The 19239-nt window shown below is 48.1% G+C and overlaps 1 protein-coding gene and 1 long non-coding RNA gene across 13 annotated transcripts in view; one reads left to right on the top strand and one right to left on the bottom strand.

The window, feature by feature from the left end:
- The window catches only part of SYNE3 (spectrin repeat containing nuclear envelope family member 3), a 97772-nt gene that overhangs the window by 55363 nt on the left and 23170 nt on the right, over positions 1-19239 (bottom strand). The window contains exons 1-2 of one of the 12 annotated variants that reach the window (XM_081552002.1): positions 13507-13955; positions 3282-3780 (exon numbers count right to left, since the gene is read on the bottom strand). The exons of the other annotated variants lie outside the window; for them this stretch is intronic. Coding sequence (XP_081408128.1) covers positions 3282-3426 — 145 coding nt within the window. The 5' untranslated portion in view covers positions 3427-3780; positions 13507-13955. Of the gene's footprint in view, positions 1-3281; positions 3781-13506; positions 13956-19239 lie in introns of those variants that run through there. 12 annotated transcript variants of the gene reach the window in all.
- On the top strand, positions 3228-14441 carry LOC145530521 (uncharacterized). The gene is made up of 2 exons (XR_014071858.1): positions 3228-3773; positions 13218-14441. It is a non-coding gene; the product is annotated as an uncharacterized LOC145530521 (long non-coding RNA).

The raw sequence follows: 19239 nt of genomic DNA, 5'->3' as shown, positions 1-19239 counted from the left end.
GTATTTGTTAAAATGGCAAGACAAAAGTAGAAACAACCCAGATGCCCAGCAATAGGCATAATTAAGGAAAGTATCACATACTTGTACTTTAGAATATTATGCAGCCAATAAAAAGTAAGCTTGAAATGAATTTGTGATGGAGAATGATAATATAAATGATAATATAAAAAAATACAATAAAATTTATCTTTAGCAACCCTGCCTCAAAGGGCTTCCCAGGTGGCACTAGTGGTAAGGAACACGCCTACCAATGCAGGAGACACAGGAGATGTGGGTTCAATCCCTGGGTCAGCAAGATTCCCTGGAAGAGGAAATGGCAACCCACTCCAGTATCCTTGCCTGGGTTATCCCATGGACAGAGGTGCCTGTCGGGCTATAGTCCATGGGGTCACAAAGAGTCAGGCACGATTCAGCCCTGGCTCTACAGCTAATAAAAACAAAAGGACTTCCCTGGAGGTCCTTGCTTCCACTGCAGGGAGCATGGGTTTGATCCCTGGTTTTGGAACTAAACTCCCACATGCTGCATGGTGAGGCTAAAAAAGTAAACAACAACAACAAACAAACAAAAAGACCAAAAGCACAAAAAATTATGCCTAGAAAAGGTTGGTAAGTCTCATCATAACAAAGCCCATTCCCTGGTGGTCCAGTGGTTAGGATACCATGCTTCCATTGCAGGGGGCACGGAATCGATCCCTGGTCAGGGAGCTAAGATCCCCAAAGCCTCACAGTGCAGCTCAAACAAACAGACAAAACAATGTCCACGTGATGAACTGGAGAGAAGGGTGTGGGCAAGAGGCAGAAGCCACATCCCACGTGACCTCAGGCCTCTTTGCTTCCAGCATGCTGTCTGTGGAGGCCACGTGGTTAAGGACCATTGTCTGGTTGGTGGAATCACAGTTGGAAGTTTTTCTGTTTCCTTATTTTTCTTCTCAGGCACTTTGTGAATTTTCCAGAAAGGGGAATCATTAAAATGAAAAAAAGAAATTCCTTAACATTGGCTGAATTGTTTGTTGTTTCTCAATCATCAGTCGGCTGTTCAACAGGGGTTAACTAGGAATCTGGGCACCCTGCCCCACCCCAGCCCCGCACTGGGAGCTCTGCCATCAGAGGGCAGGCTGCACGCTGGGCAAGGGGAAGGCAGTGGGGGACCCAAGGTGGGCTTCCCTCTGGGACCTGGGCCCCCAGACCTCAGTCTCCCAACCTGTTGTTTTTCCTTCAGAGCTGTTTTGATGTTTTTCTAACAACTTAATATGTTCCCTGCAGCCACCCCCTGGCTCTGAAAGCTTCCTTTGAAAAGCACATTAGAATGTGCAGGCGTTTAAATTGGTTCATTGTGGCTTTAATCTCTTGTCTGATGTGTGACTTGACTGGCTTCCAAAAGCTCAGCTTTTATGTGTTTACAAAGCGATGAGTGGGAGGAGCAGAAGCAAGCTCCCAGAGCTTCAGATGACAGGGACGGGGAAGCTCTAAGCACCAAAAGGCACTGTGGTTTTGGAGACTCCTTCTTCAGGTTGGAAATGCCTAGGACTTGGGAGGCGTAGTGGTTTGGAGACCCGGAAACACTAGGAGTCCAGCAGGGTGGGGTGAGGAGCAGAGGGGCCCCAGATCCATGAATCAGCCTCAGAGGCGCGCTTCTAACCTCGGATGGGGGACCACTAATGGTAAGCCTGGTGAAGTTGCAGGCAGAGTTCAAGAGACCAGGGTCTATTGGCCGGTTCTGCCAAACCACTTCATTCCAGGTCAATGAAACACACAGGAATTAAGCACATGCTCCTAGCTAGGCTTGATGCTACAACCCCGGGAGCAAATAAGTGGGCACCAACTCTGCCCCAGGAAGTTTCCAGAAGAAAAGCTACATTTGAACATGTGTAAGGGGTGCAGCCAGGTTGAGGATTTGAGGGGAGGGGGATGGACTGTTACTGTGCATCCCCTCTCATAATAAAGGCTTTAAATGATGAGAATAAAGGCTAGAATTACAAGGAAACCAATCATATTAAAACATAGTCAACAAAATACTAAAAATCGGGAATTTCCTGGCAGTCCGATGGTTAGGACTCCACGCTTTCACTGTTGAGGGCCTGGGTTCAATCCCTGGCTGGAGAACTAAGATCCCTCAAGCTGAGTAGTGCAGCCAAAATAATAAATAAATTAAATAAACAAACAGAATTCATAAAGAAAAAATAATTATTATAAAATACTAAAAAAAAAAATACTAAAAATCAAATTCATCACATACACACAATCTTATCAACACATTAAATACCAAGATCTAATAACAATGGGCCTAATAACTACCAGGCTTTTGAAACAGTGATGGACATACGCTACATTTCGAGATATCTACAATGACTGCAATGCAACATAAAAATATATGTGACAAAGTTATAGCCAGGCTATTAGCAGAGTGGGCTTGGTTTTGGCTTGGCCTCCTATGCAATTGAAGAAACTGCCTCAGTCAGAGGTCAGTAGCAGTTCAATCTGTTGCCTTCTATCAGTCTGTGGACTTGGGTAAGAATCCTGCTTCTAAGCCTTCTCGCGGCCGACAAAAAGGAGAGCCTGCTTCCTTACAGAAGTTTAAAAGTTTAAGGTTGGACTTCCCTGGTGGCACAGTGGATAAGAACCTGCCTGCCAGTGCAGGGGACACAGGTTCAATCCCTGGTCTGGTTAGATTCCACATGCCTTGGAGCAACTAAGCCTGTGTGCCATAACTACTGAAACCCATGTGCCTAGAGACCACAAGCTGCAACAAGAGAAGCCACTGCAATGAGAAGCCCTCGCATCTCAATGAAGAGTAGCCCCCTCTCGGAGCAACTAGAGAAAGCCCGAGCAAAGCAACGAAAACCCAGAGTGGCCAAAAATAATTGATTAATTAAATTTATTTTATTTTTTTCATTTTTTAAATTATTTATTTGGCTCTGCCAGGTCTTAGTTGTGGCATGTGGGATCTAGTTCCCTGACCAGGGAACGAACCTGGGCCCCTTGCTTTGGGAGCATGGAGTCTTAGCCACTGGACCACCAGGGAAGCCCCGAAATTATTTTTTTTTTAAATAAATTAAAAATAAAAGTTTAATCTTGAAAAGCAAATGTGAAGCTCCAGAGAAACCCACTCATAACTGGTTCATGGACCAAGAAGTCCTCCCTCACCAAGAAGGTCATCATGGACTTCCCTCTGTGACCTCAGTGGATTCCAATAAGCTTCTGCCCACCCCCCATTCCTGGTGGGAACCAGAGGGGACTTCCTGAAACACCAAGCCAGCTGACCCGTGCCCTGTACGAGATACAGTGCGGCATGGTCTTCCGACCGATCCCCAAGCCCTGAGCCTGATCCTGTTTCCAGCCTTGCTTCCTCCTGTATCGCCTCACAGCAACCCCAGGGCAGACTTGTGGTTCTTCACTCCTCTCTGACACAGCCAAGACCAAGACCATGACCTCTGCTAGAAGCAAGCCCCCTGCCCAAATCCTTGCCTTCCGGCATGGGATCCCAGAGCATCTGTGATCACCAACTACATTTTTTGGGCAGGCTGCCTCCCCTCTTGCTGCCTTTCCACCTCCACACCCCAGTGCTAGTGAACCGAGTTACCAGCCCTTCGTTAATGTCAACTGAAGGAACGAATAAGCCAAGGAAATGGCCCATAGACCTGGGCTGAGCAGGGCGGGAAGGCTTCCAAAATGCGACGGGGAAGGTAGGAGACAGAGCCCTGGGCTTGGAATCTGCACATTTACCCTGAGCACGTCCGTCTAACTCTGGGCTTCCGTGTTCCCATCCGTACACTGTGAGTACTGAACAGAGGGTCTCTGAGGTTGTGGGTTGGGAGGGTCCATATTAGTAAAGTCTCCACGAGCCATGCTAAGTCCAGCTCTGAGCTGGGTCTAGGGACCAGCTTCCACCCTAAGAATGTGAGCCTGGTCTGTGCCCTGGCTCCCCTCTCCAACCACGGAGCCCCTCCTCAGCCAGCAACCCTTCCAGCATTTGGCCCCGCTAAGGCAGGCCAAGATAAACTGCAAGGCTTGCTTTAAACTCCCAGGGCTACATGTAAACTCCAAAGGAGATGGTCCTAGGGACCTTTTATATTGGGCTTCCCTGGTGGGGTCAGCAGTAAAGAATGCGCCTTCAATGCAGGAGACACAGATTTGATCCCTGAGTCAGGACGATGCCCTGGAGGAAGGCATGGCAACCCACTCTAGTATTCTTGCCTGGAGAATCCCATAGACAGAGGACCCTGGCAGGCTACAGTCCACAGGGTCACAAAGAGTTGGACACGACTGAAGCAACTAAGCACCCATGCCCGCCCACCTTTTACATCATCAGGGGTGGGGGGGCTTGCTTCTTTTGTAAAGGATCAGGTAGTAAATATCTTTAGGCCACATACAGTCTCTGCTACATATTCTTCTTTGATTACACAGCCCCTAAAAAATGTAAGACTCTTGGAACTTCCCTGGTGGTCCAATGGTTAAGAATTTGCCTTCCAATGCAGGGGATGTGGGTTCGATCCCTGGTCGGGGAACTAAGATCCCGCATGCCATGGGGCAACTAAGCCCATACACTGCAACTGCTGAAGCCCATGTGCCACAGTGAAGACCCAGAGCAGCCAAAAAAAAAAAAAAAAGGAGCCCATTTCACATTCACCACACCAAAACAGACCATCAGCCAAATATGGCCCATGGGCTAGTCTGCCAAGCACAGTTTTAGGTGCTCCAAGGCTATAACCAGCAGCTGCAGGAGCCACAGCGGCCAGCAGGCACAGTTAGCTGGTTAAGTCAGCCACAGGCACCCGCCCTAGGATTGGACAGATGTTTGAGGCCAGAAGCACCTATCACTGGTCCTGCTGGCCTTGGCCTCACTTTTCAGTAGCTGTGTGATCTCTGGCTAGTCACTTAACTTCTCTGAGTCTCCACCTCATCACTCCAAAATGGGATGTCTGAGTCTGTTTGGGCTGCTATAATAAAATATCACAGAATGGGTGGCTTATAAAACAGCAGAAATGTACGTTTCACAGTTCTGGAGGCTAGAAGCCAGAGGTCAGGGTTCCAGCTTGGTTGGGAAGGTCCTCTTTCTTGTCACAGACTTATTGTATCTTCATGTGGAGGAAGGTTAGGGAGCCCTGCAGCAACTCTTTAAAAGGGCACTAATCCCATCCATGAGGGCTCCACCCTCATGTTCTAATCATCTCCCAGATGCCCTAACTCCTAACACCATCACATTGAGGGTTAGGATTCCAGCAAGGGGTTGGGAGGGACATAAATATTCAGACCATAGCATGGGAACAACACTTAGATCTGATGAATGAAAAAACCTCCAACCCAGTGTCTGGAACACACTCCATCCTTGGAAGCAGTTCCTTTTTTACCCCCAATTCCTCTGGGTCAGGTGGAGGGCGTTCCTTCCTTAGGAACCTGCATCCAGACAGCGCCTCTCACACCATCCCAAGGCTGGGTGTAGGGTAGGATGCCGGTGAGTGGGCATAGACAAATGCATCTGTGCATCTCTACAGCTGCTGGGTGTCAAAGATTTGGATGAACCAAGTGGGGCTCTAGCCCAGAGGGTTCTGTGTCCAGTAAGGGGACCAAAGTGAGCTTTGAGAGGAGGGGAGCGCAGGTTGAGTGGGAAGCCTTGCAGTCTGAGGATACAGGGAAGGCTCTGGAAACACTGTGGGATGGGGAGGCTGGAGCACGAGAATCAGGGGGAGGTACTGAAGGAAGGGAGGGTGGGGGGCAAGAGCCAGATCAGAGCCACATCCAGGCTGGCCCCTGGGGGCAATCGGGAGCCAGCACACACCAGGTGGGGGTGACAAGATTGATTCTGAAGTTCAGGTAAGTCACCTTTGCCAGGGTAGGCGCAGAATGAAAGCCCTTGCCAATGGGGTCGGTGGAGGCACACTCAGGCAGGGGCGGATGGGGTCAGTCTGAGTCAAGGTGCAGAGTCATGCAGCGGCAGGAGGCTGAGGACAATGCGGGAAGGCCTCTGGGAGCAAGGGGAGAATTCTCATCTCCCGGGAGTTTGTCCTTCTTGGATTGGTTGAATGGACACAGGATTTTTTTGAAAAAAAAAAAAAAGGAACTATGCATTTTTCAAACATTTTGGCAAAAAAAAAAAAAAATGTACTCTAGGCATTCTTTAAAAAGCTGTTTCCATTTCCAAGTCTCTTCTTGGGACGCAGTCCAGCCCTGGGGTGTGGCTGTAGGCAGCAAGGGAGTAGGGCTCTGGGTGTGCCTCTGGGCTGTCCCCGAGCAACAAGAGACAGGATGCAGGCCCCTTCTGCCTCAGACTGGTGCTGGTCTGCCAGAGGAGACGGTTGGAAAGGAAGCAGCCTTGGTTTTCAGCATCCCATGTGGTTATCACAAACAACAGCCGGAAGAGAAATGATCTTTCTTCCTTGATGACAGACAAGGCAGGGCGGGGCAGACAATGGAGCAGAGGAGCAAACTCAAGGCACAGCATGTGCCTAGATGGATCCCAGGTCAAAGGCACCAGCCTGTGAGATCAGAGCATCCACAGGAGGTGGACAAGACCCCCACGTGTGGCTAAGGACACAGCTCTCCCAGGAATGTCTTTCAGGGGAGGCCAAGACAATACCAGAATCCGAGCTCCAGGCCTGGGCCATCATGTCAAAGGGGAGAGCTTAGTTAGAGTCCCAGGAAAGGCTTGGGGTGAATGAGGAGGCAGAATGCTAAAGAAGTGTGTGGCAGATAGAGGGTGCTGGAAAACGTGATGCGGACTTGAAAATAAAAAAGCCAACCTGGGAAGAGAAGGGCGCTGCCATTTCTGTAATGACGAAAGGCCTCCGTCACGCTAAGCACTTGTCTACAAGTCATTCGTTCAGTCCTCCTGGGTAGGTCATGCAGGAGGCAGCAGAGGTTGAGCAGCAGGGCCTCCTCTGGGACTGAGAGCTTCGGCTGATTAGCGGGGGAATCTGGGAAGAGCTATATAGTCAAAGCTGTGGTTTTCCCAGTGGTCATGTACGGATATGAGAGCTGGACCATAAAGAAGACTGAGTACCAAAGAGTTGATGCTCTCGAACTGTGGTGTTGGAGAAGACTTGAGAGTCCCTTGACAGCAAGGAGATCCAACCAGTCCATCCTAAAGGAAATCAGTCCTGAACATTCATTGGAAGGACTGATGCTGAAGCTGAAACTCCAATACTTTGGCCACCTGATGCAAAGAGTCTACTCATTGCAAGAGACCCTCATGCTGGGAAAGATTGAAGGCAGGAGGAGAAGGGGACGAGAAGGCAGAGGATGAGATGGTTGGATGGCATCACCGACTCAATGGACACGACTTTGAGCAAACTACGGAGACAGTGAAGGACAAGCAATCCTGGCGTGCTGCAGTCCAGGGAGTCGCAAAGAGTTCGACACGACTTAGTGACTGAACACTGGGAAGAGCTCCTTTCCCCCTCCCCGCCCATAGCACCTTTCTCTTAGGATCTGGGGGTAGTTGTCGGGCACCTCCTCAGGACCAATGCGTACAACCCTAGATAAGAACACTGAGGCTGGAGTGACCAGTCCAGAGCACAGGCCCATCAGGGCAGCACTGAGATTTGAACCTTGTTCTGTTGGATTCTAAAGCTATCTCACCAAAGCATCCTGCTTCTAAAACTAAGTCCAACTCCACTGCATGTCAGGGCAGCTGGCAAAACTGTCCCGGGAAGGATGGTGACTCTGATTGAGCAGGGTCCAACTAGGCAAGGTGAATCCATTCTGAGTCCAGCTGTGAACCAAAAGGACCCGGTGACATGCAGGTGAAGGAATTGAGAAGCTGCTGCTGCTAAGTTGCTTCAGTCGTGTCCGACTCTGTGCGACCCCATAGATGGCAGCCCACCAGGCTCCGCCGTCCCTGGGATTCTCCAGGCAAGAACACTGGAGTGGGTTGCCATTTCCTAATTGAGAAGCTACCAGGAGACAAAAGGGAACTCGCGTGCCATTCAGTGATCCAGACACTCTAAGAATCCTGCCTAAGACCTAGCCAAATCCCCATAGTGAATGCTCCTAGAGCATGACACCAGACCCCTCCCAGCAAAGAGAGGAGCAAAGTCAGGTTCCCAGAGTGAACTACTGGTTGACTATCATTTGGCTGACATTATTAGTACCATTTTATAAAGATGGAAACTGAGACTCAGTAAAGCAAATAGCCTGCCAGAAAGTGGTGGATCCTAGATTAACAATAATAATTGTAACAGTCCACATGTGTCTTGCATTCTGTACGTGCCTGCATCTGTGATAAAGGGCTGAGAGTTATTCATTCATTTATCCTACAAAGACCAGTCAGACACTTATCCCAACTCTATAAGGAAAGTGTCAGTTGCTCAGTCGTGGCTGACTCTTTGTGACCCCATGGACTATAGCCCACGAGGCTCCTCTGTCCATGGTATTAATATTTTCCAGGTAAGAATACTGGAATGGGTTGCCACTTCCTTCTCCAGTGGATCTTCCCAACCCAGGGATCAAACCCAGGTCACCTGCACTGCAGGCAGATTCTTTGCCATCTGAGCCTGAGGATCAGTGATACTAGGAACAATGCCCAAAGCCAGATGGGTGTTAAATATTGAGGGCAGGACTGGAACCCGGATGGCTGAGTCCAGAGCCTTTGTTCTTAAACACCATGGTGCCACCTAGCTTCCATGCTTCTGCCTCTACCCCCCAGAACCTCTGAGGTCATCTTGTATGAACATCTAAGCTCCAGGAAGGTGACTGCAGCATGGAAATCTGGGCCTCTCAGCTTAAGAATCTAGACCTAGAGATCATAGACTGAGGCCTGAACTGCCGGGCAGCCCCAGTTTGGTGGTGCCCAATCACTCTGGCCCTCTGCCAACCCAGCTGCCCCATGGCATTGAGCTCTAGAATGCAGAAACTTCAGGATCCAAACCCGAGTAAACTCCAGCTCCCACAGCAGGACCTAGAAGCAGTTAGAGCCCGGTGTGCCTGCTGCACCAACCTGGCCAGGGGCCCCACCACAAACTGCCCCAGAGCCCTGGTATGGGGCTCACTTCCTTTCCCGTGACACGCTCGCCTTTCCCGTGACTCATTCCTGCCCTGCCACACACAGTTTCCACCCTTACTCGCTTCCACTGCTCTCACATTCACAGATGGAATTTCAGGAAGCGAGCGGGCAGCTGGTTTTAATCCCCAAGCCTCTTCCAAGTGGATTCTGGGACCTCTTTTTTGTTTATTTATTGTCAGACTACATTGCAGAGAGGCCAGGGCTCAGAGCATCGTTCAGAGCACCAGGGTGGTCCTTGGCCCTCCTCTCTCACCTGGCATTTGTGGAAGGTGATTCTGAGAGCACGTGTGTAAAAAGCAGGGGCTGGAGGGACTTCCCTGGTGTCCCAATGGTTAGGAATCCGCCTGCCAACGCAGGAGTCATGGGTTCAATCTCTGGTGGGGGAAGATTTCACATGCCTGAGGGCAATTAAGCCCACACACCACAACTACTGAACCTGTGCTCCTAGAGCCTGTGCTCTGAAATAACAGAAGACACCACAATAAGAAGTCCACACACAACTAGAGAAAAGCCCACGCAGCAACTAAGTCCACGCACTGCAACTACTGAACCTGTGCTCCTAGAGTCCGTGCTCTGAAATAACAAAAGACACCACAATAAGAAGTCCACATATCACAACTAGAGAAAAGCCCACGCAGCAACAAAGACCCAGTACAGCCATAAATAAATAAATATCAGGGGCCAGAACTCTCCACAACATCTTAATGGGTCACTGGACCAGCATTTCTCACATCATCTTATTGAATCTTACAACCAGCCTCCAAGGTAGCTGAATCTAGAGTTGGGAACAATTACTGGGCTTTATCCCATCAGAGGTAACCACCGGCTTGGGGAGACTGGGGACTGGATGGATCAAAGCCACACAGAGTGCAGGGCCCCACAACCCATCCTTGTCCAGAGCCTTGTAAATGTTAATACAAGAAATGCCATTTAGGAATAGGGTTGTGGGGTCCACTTTACAATTCTAGCCACAAAGGGGACTGCTTTCAAGACAAGTGCTCTGTCATCACTGATAAATGGTGTTTGGTACCACTGTTCTCTGGCCCACCTTTCCCAGGCAGCTGACTATAAAACAGTATTTCCAATCACTCTGAAATTAACAAAACCCAAGCACTCCATCAAAAGGCACAGTGTGGAGGACCTAGGATTTCTACCCAAGAAATGCTGACCTGGCAACGCATGGTCAAATATGAACCTCTGGGAGGGGAGGGAATGCGCAGGGCAAGTATGAGAGAATGAGGTACAGAAGGCTGGACTGCCCGCCCAGAAAGAAGAAGCGTCCCTGGGCAATCCAGCGGCTCCGAGGGGCGGAGCTTCGGATCCTCAGGCCAGGTGTGATTGGCTCAAGCTGCCAGGAGGGAAGCCAATCAGAGGGTGCAGACAGGAGGGCTTCCTGCGGGGCTCCTAAGAAGCATCCTACCCGCTGCTGGCAGCGTGGCAGGGCGACCAGAGGCCGGGGAGCCAGTGACTGGCCGTCAGCTGGGGGTCACAGAGTGGTGGTGGGCAGGGCATCAGGGGACTTAGTCTGGGCCTGGCAAGGACCCTGAGTGCTACAGACCACAGGCATGAGGATGGGCTGGCCAATCAACGCTGCCCAGTCGGACTCTGACTTGGAAACAGGAGCTTTAGGTCAGTTTTGGTGAGTCAGTTTTGGCCACACTGTGGGTCGTGGCCCAACCCCAGGCCAGTGAAAACGCCAGCTGCACTCCCGAATACCCTGTAGACGGACTCTCCAAGGGCCTAGAGAGAGGGCTCCATCTGGCCCGTGGCAAGGCACATCCCAGGTACTGCCCCAGCCTCCAGGGCCCCCTGCCTGGAAAAGACCTGGCCAAGCGGGTGGAGAGCTTCCAGGATGCGATGTTGGCCCCTTGTCCCTGTGCCTCCCCTCCCCCTCCTTCCCCACTGGCCCAGGGCAGTGTTCTCCGTGACAGCATGGCAGTGACAGATGCTTAAGGCCCCCACCCCCACCCCGCCGCCGCACCCAGGCCTCTCTCTTATTGGCCCTGGGAATCCAGAGTCCATGCCAAGCCCCCAGCGCCTCATACCTTCTCCTCAGGTAGGAATCTTCCCCCAGAAGGGGCAATTCCAACAGTCACTCCTGACCCCCCAAGACTTGCCCTTTCTTCCTGAGCAGCGCAAGGGAGTAGGTTCAACCACAATGACTACACACACTTCCTGTGGCACTCAAACCTGAATAACCGGCAACAGACCTAAATGTCTTTTAACACATAAATGGATGTGGATAGAGAAGATGTGGTATATATATATTATATCTAAATCTATATATGCCGTGGGATATTAGTCATAAAAAAGAATGAAACAATGCCATTCACAGCAACATGGACCTAGAGATGATCATACTAAGTGAAGTAAATCAGAGAAAGACAAATATCATATGATATCACTCATATGTGGAATCTAAAAAATGACACACACGAACCTATCTACAAAACAAAAACAGACTCACATACACAGAGAACAGACTTACAGTTGCAAGGAAAAGGGTGGGGTTGGGGAGGGAGTTTGGAGTTAACAAATCCAAACTATTATATATAGAATGGATAAACAAGGTCTTACTGTATAGCATAGGAAACTAGATTCTACATCCTGAGATAAACCATAATGAAAAAAGTATTAAAAATGTATATAACTGAAAAGTATATAACTGATGCCTTTGACCTGTGGTGTTGGAGAAGACTCTTGAGAGTCCCTTGGACTGCAAGGAGATTAAACCAGTCAATCCTAAAGGAAATCAGTCCTGAATATTCATTGGAAGGACTGATGCTGAAGCTGAGACTCTAATACTCTGGCCACCTGATGCAAAGAACTGACTCATCGGAAAAGTCCCTGATGCTGGGAAAGATTGAGGGCAGGAGGAGAAGGGGACGACAGAGTATGAGATGGTTGGTTGGCATCACCACTCTATGAACATGAGTTTGAGCAAGCTCTGGGAGTTGGTGATGGACAGGGAAGCCTGGCGTGCTGCAGTCCATGGGGTGGCAAAGAGTTGGTCATGACTGAGCGACTGAACTGATATAACTGAATCATTTTGTTGTATAGCAGAAACTAATGCAACATTGTAAATCAACTATACTTCAATTAAAAAATATATAGTTGTGAAAAAAAATTAAAGGAAAATTATGGCTGCACAATAATTTACTTTCAGAACCACCCTTATCAAGAAAGTCTTCAGAAATGAGTACTTTCTACTAGGTGAAAATGTCTCTCAATTCAAAAGCATTGCATGAAAATACAGGATTTTTAATTTTTGCTTGTCTTTTATTAGACAAAAATTTCAAAATTTCTCAGACAACTCTTGGTCTCTGGAGAAAACCTCCTCATATCCCAGTCTGAGAAACCCTGCCCTGGAGGATGAAGCCAGAACTCCTTGGGGACCCTCAGGGATGAGGCTCCCACCTAACTTACAGCCCTAACTCACCAGGATGCTCCTGGTCTCTAAGCGCCAGCTGCAGCACAACTGCTGAAGCTTCTAGAAGCTTCGAGTCTTTGTGCTGCCTCTCCAGCTCAGTTCTGCCTGGTGAGCCTCCCCTGTCCCAACACAAACCTCCTTCTAGCTGACTGTTCTTTCAAGATTCAGTTCACAACCATGAAAAGGAGAAACCTTTCCAGCCTCCTTCCCCTGCAAAGTAACGGCTCCCTCCCCCATCCCTTGGGTCCCGGCAGGACCCTATGCATGTTGTCACTTACAACCTGTTTACTAAACACTCTAAATTTTCCCATGTTCCCCTCCCAACAACCCCAGGAGGTAGGTAATATGATCAGTTCCATCTCACAGTGAGAAAACTGGGGTTTAGGGAGGCAAGCCATGGATCCAGGACAGGACCCAGAAGTTCATAAAGTGAAAGTTGTAGTCGCTCAGTCATGTCCAACTCTTTGGGACTCTTTGAACCATAGCCTGCTAGGTTCCTCTGTCCATGGGATTCTCCAGACAAGAATATTGAAGTGGGTTGCCATACCCTTCTTCAGGGGATCTTCCTGACCCAGGGATTGAACCTGGGTCTCCTGCATTACAGGCAGACTCTTTACTGCCTGAGCCACCAGGGAAGCCCTTACTGTTCATAACTATTGGCACAAGCAAGTTCTCCGAAGGAGGGCAGGGTTGGATTCATCTTACTGATTGGAGATGGGGTGGCCTTTATTTTTAACAGTTTAAAAATAATTGGGAGTAAAACTGATGAACAATAAACTCATCTCTCAGAAAAGATCCTGATGATGGCGAAGATTGAAGGCAGGAGGAGAAGAGGACAACAGAGAATGAGATGACTGGATGGCATCACTGACTCAATGGACATGAGTTTGAGCAAACTCCGGGAGATGGTGAAGGACAGGGAAGCCTGGGGTGCTGCAGTTCATGGGGTCGCAAAGAGTCAGACATGACTCAGCGACTCAACAACAACAAACACATTTCAACTGTACAATTTGATAGTTTTAACATCAGTCCAGCCTCTCAGAGTCCAACCTTCTCATCCTTTGTCATCCCCTTCTACTCCTGCCTTCAATGTTTCCCAGCATCAGGGTCTTTTCCAGTGAGTCAGTTCTTTGAATCAGGTGGCCAAAGTATTGGAGTTTCCGCTTCAGCATCAGTCCTCCCAATGAATATTCAGGACTGATTTCCTTTAGGATGGACTGGTTGGACCTCCTTGCAGTCCAAGGGACTCTCAAGAGTCTTCTCCAATACCACAGTGCAGAAGCATCAATTTTTCAGTGCTCAGCTTTCTTTATGGTCCAACTCTCACATCCATACATGACTACTGGAAAAACCACAGCTTTGACTAAACGGGACTTTGTCGGCAAAGTAATGTCTCTGCTTTTTAATAAGCTGTCTAGGTTGGTCATAGCTTTTCTTCCAAGGAGCAAGTGTCTTAATTTCATGGCTGCAGTCACCATCTGCAGTGACTTTGGAGCCCAAGAAAATAAAGTCTATCACCGTTTCCATTATTTCTCCATCTATTTGCCATGAAGTGATGGGACTGGATACCATGATCTTAGTTTTTTGAATGTTGAGTTTTAAGCCAACTTTTTAACATATATACCTTTTAGTTTTAACATATACCTTTAAAATCACCACCTCAATCAAGATAACAGACACATCCATCACCACAAAAATTTCCTGATCCCATCTAATCAGCCCTCCGTCCTGCCCACACCTTGTTCCAGCCAACCACTGATGTGCTTACTGTCACTAGAGGTTAGCTTGCATTGTTTGGAAATCTTTACATAAATGAAATTATATATATATAGTGAGGGGGGCGGGGGTGTGGTTCTGGCTTCTTCATCTCAGCACAATTACTTTGAGATTCATCCATGCTGTTGCCTTGAATCAGTGGCACATTCCTTTCCATTGCTAAGTAATATTCCATAGCATGTGGAGACTCGCCGATCGACTGTTTTTGTTCTTACAAATAAAGGTGCTGTGAACACATGTGTAGGACATACTCTTTCATTTCAGTTGCAAAAATACCTAGGAGTGGAGTGACTGGATCTGATGGCAGGTACCTGTGTACATTTTTAAGGAGCTGTCACACCATTTGCCAAAGCGGCCACACCGCTCTTCACTCCTACCAGCAGTGGGTGAGAGCTCTTGGGCCCACAGAGCCCTCAATGGTCAGTCTTTTTCATCTTAGCCCTTTTAACCGGCTGTGATGATATCTCATTGTGGTTTTAACTTGCAGTCCCAAACGGCGAAACATCTGATTGCCTTTTGCGTTTGTTCTTTAGGACAGCGCTTCCCAACCTTTTTAGTGCCAGGAATCTGTCTCATGGAGGAGAGTTTTTCCATGGACCTGGGTGAGGGGTGGTTTGGGGACAATTCTTGTTAGGAGCTCTCCACCTAGATTCCTTGCACTCACAGTTCACGGTAGGGATTGAGCTCCTATGAGAGCCTCACACCTCTGATCTGGCAGGAGGCGGAGCTCAGGCGGTACGAGGAGTGATTGGGGAGCAACTGTAAACACAGGTGAAGCCTGCCGGCCTGCCTACCACTCACTTCCTGCCATGCTGCCGGGTTCCTAACAGGCCATGGAGCAGTAAGGTCCATGGCCTGGGGGTTGGGGATCCCTGCTTCAGGACAACTTCCTAAGCTCCAGACTGTGCTCAGCACTTCCCGGGCACCTCCTCCTTTAAGACTACTGGTGTGCCCAGAGCTGAGCCCGCTGACTGGAGGCTAAGGGAGTAAGGAGCTGAGTGATGGGGAAACACTAGCCACCAAGAACCTGCTCCAATTTCAAAGGCCCTGCCAGCTGACTCCTAGACCAACAGCCAAGAGTGTGGAAAAACAGATAAACAGTCCTTCACATGTGCATGGGGCTCTCAGAGCATCCCCAAAGCGGTTCCATGGGCCCCTAACTCCATGCTCCTGTGGGTCCCTGGTTCAAAAGGAATCTGTGCCTGCTCAACGACTCGTGTGGCTGCCATGGGATCTCTTAGCGTCAGGGATGGAAATCAATACCTTCCACCGAGCTCTCAGGCTGCTGTTCTAATTTGAACATGAACTGTGTCTGCGCCTGGCCCCTGATCATCTTGATCACTGCTGTCTTGATCAGGGTACTTGAGATAGACATTCACACAGAGTCAGTGCTCACAACTATACATGAGCAGGTACACAAATCTGGAAAATATCAAGACTAATATGTACCACCATTGGCACTTAGTAGGCAATTGATAATTGCTAGTTCTGTTCTTTTTTATTAGAAGGAAGAAGTGTGGAGCCAGAAGGAGCATCTCTCTAGCCTTATTTGGTTCTTGATACACACACGCTTCAGGTTCAGGGAGACTGGAGAAAGACAGGGATGGGGGGAGGGTGGACATCAATACAGACTGCTAGCCCCCTAATCAGAGCCTTCGTTCAGGCCACGGCTGGGGACAGAGCGGGCCCCAGGATGGGATTAGGGAGCACTAGGTCCAGTGCAGGCTCCACCACTCAGCGGCTCCCAAACTCCAGCCTCCCTGATGGTCAAGCAAGAGCAAGAACTGCCACCTGACTTGCATCCCATCAGAGATGCAGGAGCGTGAAACTGAAAAGTTGTTTTGAACACATCCAATTCACCTCCAGACTTTTTTTAACAGAATAGCGGTTAGGAAGGAGAAATATATGCTGCCAAGAAGCCCGGCTTTATTCAAATGCACAGAACTATCATAATGATCCTCAGGCAACCTGCAGGCTAATTGTACCAAGTTACCATGTTACAGCGCATAATAGCCAGGGGCTATAATAATCAATTGTGAAAGGGGCCTAGCATATTAGAGTCACCGCTACACTGTTCCAAGCACCAAGCTACATACAGTTCCAACCTGTAATAACCAGAGACCTTAATAAGAGCTGCCTCTTTGTGCCAGGTCATGTTCTAAAACGTGCAATGTTTTAGAAAGAAATAGCCTACCAGGGAGGTACTATTATAGGCTCCATAGTGCAGATAATCTCCAATACTTTGAAAACTCCAGTACTTTGGCCACCTAATGCGAAGAACAGACTCATTGGAAAAGACCCTGATGCTGGGAAAGATTGAAGGCAGGAGAAGAAGGGGAAGACAGAGGATAAGATGGCGGGATGGCATCACCGACTCGATGGATATGAGTTTGAGCAAGCTCCAGGAGTTGGTGATGGACAGGGGAGCCTGGCATGCTGCAGTCCATGGGGTCGCTAAGAGTCAGACACAACTGAGCAACTGAACTGAACTGATTGTAGATAAGGGCTTCCCTGATAGCTCAGTTGGTAAAGAATCTGCCCGCAAAGCAGGAGACCCCAGTTCTATTCCTGGGTTGGGAAGATGTTCTAGAGAAGGGAGAGGCTACCCACTCCAGTATTCTTCGGCTTCCCTTGTGACTCAGTAAAGAATCCACGTGCAAGCACAGAGATGTTAAATGCTTTCCCCAAAGCATCCAGAGCAGGACTGAAACTTGACCAGCTTGGCTTCAGAGCCTCCCTGCACCACCTTTCTTAAAAAAATTTTTATTTTATACTGGAATATACTTGATTAACAATGTCGTGTTAGTTTCAGGTATACAGCAAAGAATTCAGTTATACATATACATGTATCTATTCTTTTTCAAATTCTTTTCCCAATTAGATTATTAGAGGATATTGAGCAAAGTTCTCTGTGCTAAACAGTAGGCCCTTGTTGGTTTTCTGTTTGTTTTGTTTTAAAAGCAGTGTATATATGTTCATCCCAAAGTTCCAGTCTACCCATCCCCACCCAGAGCCTTCCCTTTAACCACAGCGCCTTGCCTGGAGACAAGTGGCCAGCAGCCACCTGGTCAGGGCCTTAGGGCTCATTAGAAGATGGTAAGAAACAGCTGCTGCTGGATGGTGGCTGAAGGGCTGTGACATATACTATACCGCTCACCCTACTGTTCTCAGATTCCGCCTAGAGCAAGTGTTCACATCTGGGCCAGGCCTGTGGCCCAGTCCGCTAAGCCGAGTTTCACCCTCCACCCCCGCCCCTCCTTGCGCCTGCAGCCTTTGATACACGGTGCCAACCAGCACGCCCAGCTCGGCTCCATGATTGTTGGTGGTGTTTGTCTTTCCATTAGACTGCTGCTCTCAAGGGCGGAGGCCGTGTCTCACCTGCTCTGTATACCGAGGACTGGAGCACAGACAGCCGGGAGGAAGACAGCAATGATGCTTACTAAGTGAGCATGACACTAACTTTCTTGGAAAAGCAAGGTTGGCTCCCATGGGGTCAGGCCAGGATAGGGAGCTCCTGAAACTGTCCCAAGAGGCCTAGCGACAGACACTTCCAGGAGCCAGTGAAAAGTACTGCGGAAACCTCCCTGCATTTCACCATGTAATAATTGAGCCACTTCTCGGGAATCCTCTTACCTAGCTGCACCGTTTTACAGATGGGGAGACTGAGGCTTAGAGAAGGAGAGAGACCCACCCAAGATCTTGCTGTAGCTCAGTGGCAGAGTTATGGCCAAGACGCATCTTGGTATAAAAACATCCTGGGCCTCTGAAGGAAAATATTACATTTCTTCAAAATAACCCACAGGTAAGAAACAATCAGCTCTCATTTTCACAGACAATTCGTCTTCAACAAGTGTTCCTAGACAATTCAGTGGGGAAAGAATAGTCTTTTTAATGAGTGGTGCTGGGACAAATGGATATCCACATGCAAAAGAATGAACTTGGATCACTACCTCACACTATATACAAAAATTAACTCAAAATAGATAAAAGGTCACATTCTAAAAGCCCAAACTATAAAATTCACAGAAGGAAACATAGGCGTAAATGTTCATGACCTTGGATTAGGCAATGATGTCATAGATGTGACACCAAAAGTGCAAATAACAAAGGAAAAAAAAATAGATAACCTGGCCTTTATCAAAATTAAAAACTTTTGTGTTTCAAAGGACACCATCGAGAAAGTGAGATGACAACCCACAGAATGGAAGAAGATTTTTGCAAATCATATGCTAGAAAGACAAAAACCCAATTATCAAATGGGCGAAAAATCTGAATAGACATTTCTTCAAAGAAGATGTACATACGAACAGTCAATAAGCACACCAAAAGATGCTCAGTATCATTAGCCATCTGTTGCTAAGTTGCTTCAGTCGTGTCCGACTTTGTGTGGTCCCATAAACGGCAGCCCACCAGGCTCCTCCATCCCTGGGATTCTCCAGGCAAGAACACTGGAGTGGGTTGCCGTTTCCTTCTCCATCATTAGCCATCAGGGAAATGCAAATTCAAACCAAAAGGATATACCATTCACCCCGTAACAATGGCTATCACCAAAAAGACAGACAATAACAAAGTATTGCTAAAGAGGCCAAAAGTGGAACACAACTGCTGGTGAGAATATAAAAAGGATAGCCACTTTGGAAAACAGTCTGATAGTTTCTCAATGATTAAACATGGAGTTAGCATATGATCCAGCAATTCCACTCCTAGGTATACTCCCAAGAGAAATGAAAATATATGTCCACCCAAAAACTTGTACACAAATGTTCATAAGAACAAAAAAAGTAGAAACATCTCATATGTCCATCAACTTACAAATGGATAAATGTGTTATATTCATACCAAGGAATATTACTCAGCAATAAAAAACGAACAGTGTAGTGATGGGGCTACAGCATACAGGAACCTTGAAAATATGATGTTAAATCAAAGAAGCCAATCACAAAGGACCACATATTGTATATTTCCACTTATATGAAATGTGTAGAACTGGCAGGTCTGTAGAGACAGAAAGAAAATGAGTCCAGCCTAGGGCTGG

The sequence above is a fragment of the Giraffa tippelskirchi genome, chromosome 12, assembly GCF_054371585.1.
Source record: "Giraffa tippelskirchi isolate mGirTip1 chromosome 12, T2T-mGirTip1v1.2.pri, whole genome shotgun sequence".
Classification (NCBI taxonomy): Eukaryota; Metazoa; Chordata; class Mammalia; order Artiodactyla; family Giraffidae; genus Giraffa; species Giraffa tippelskirchi.
This window is presented reverse-complemented; position numbering and strand designations above follow the sequence as displayed.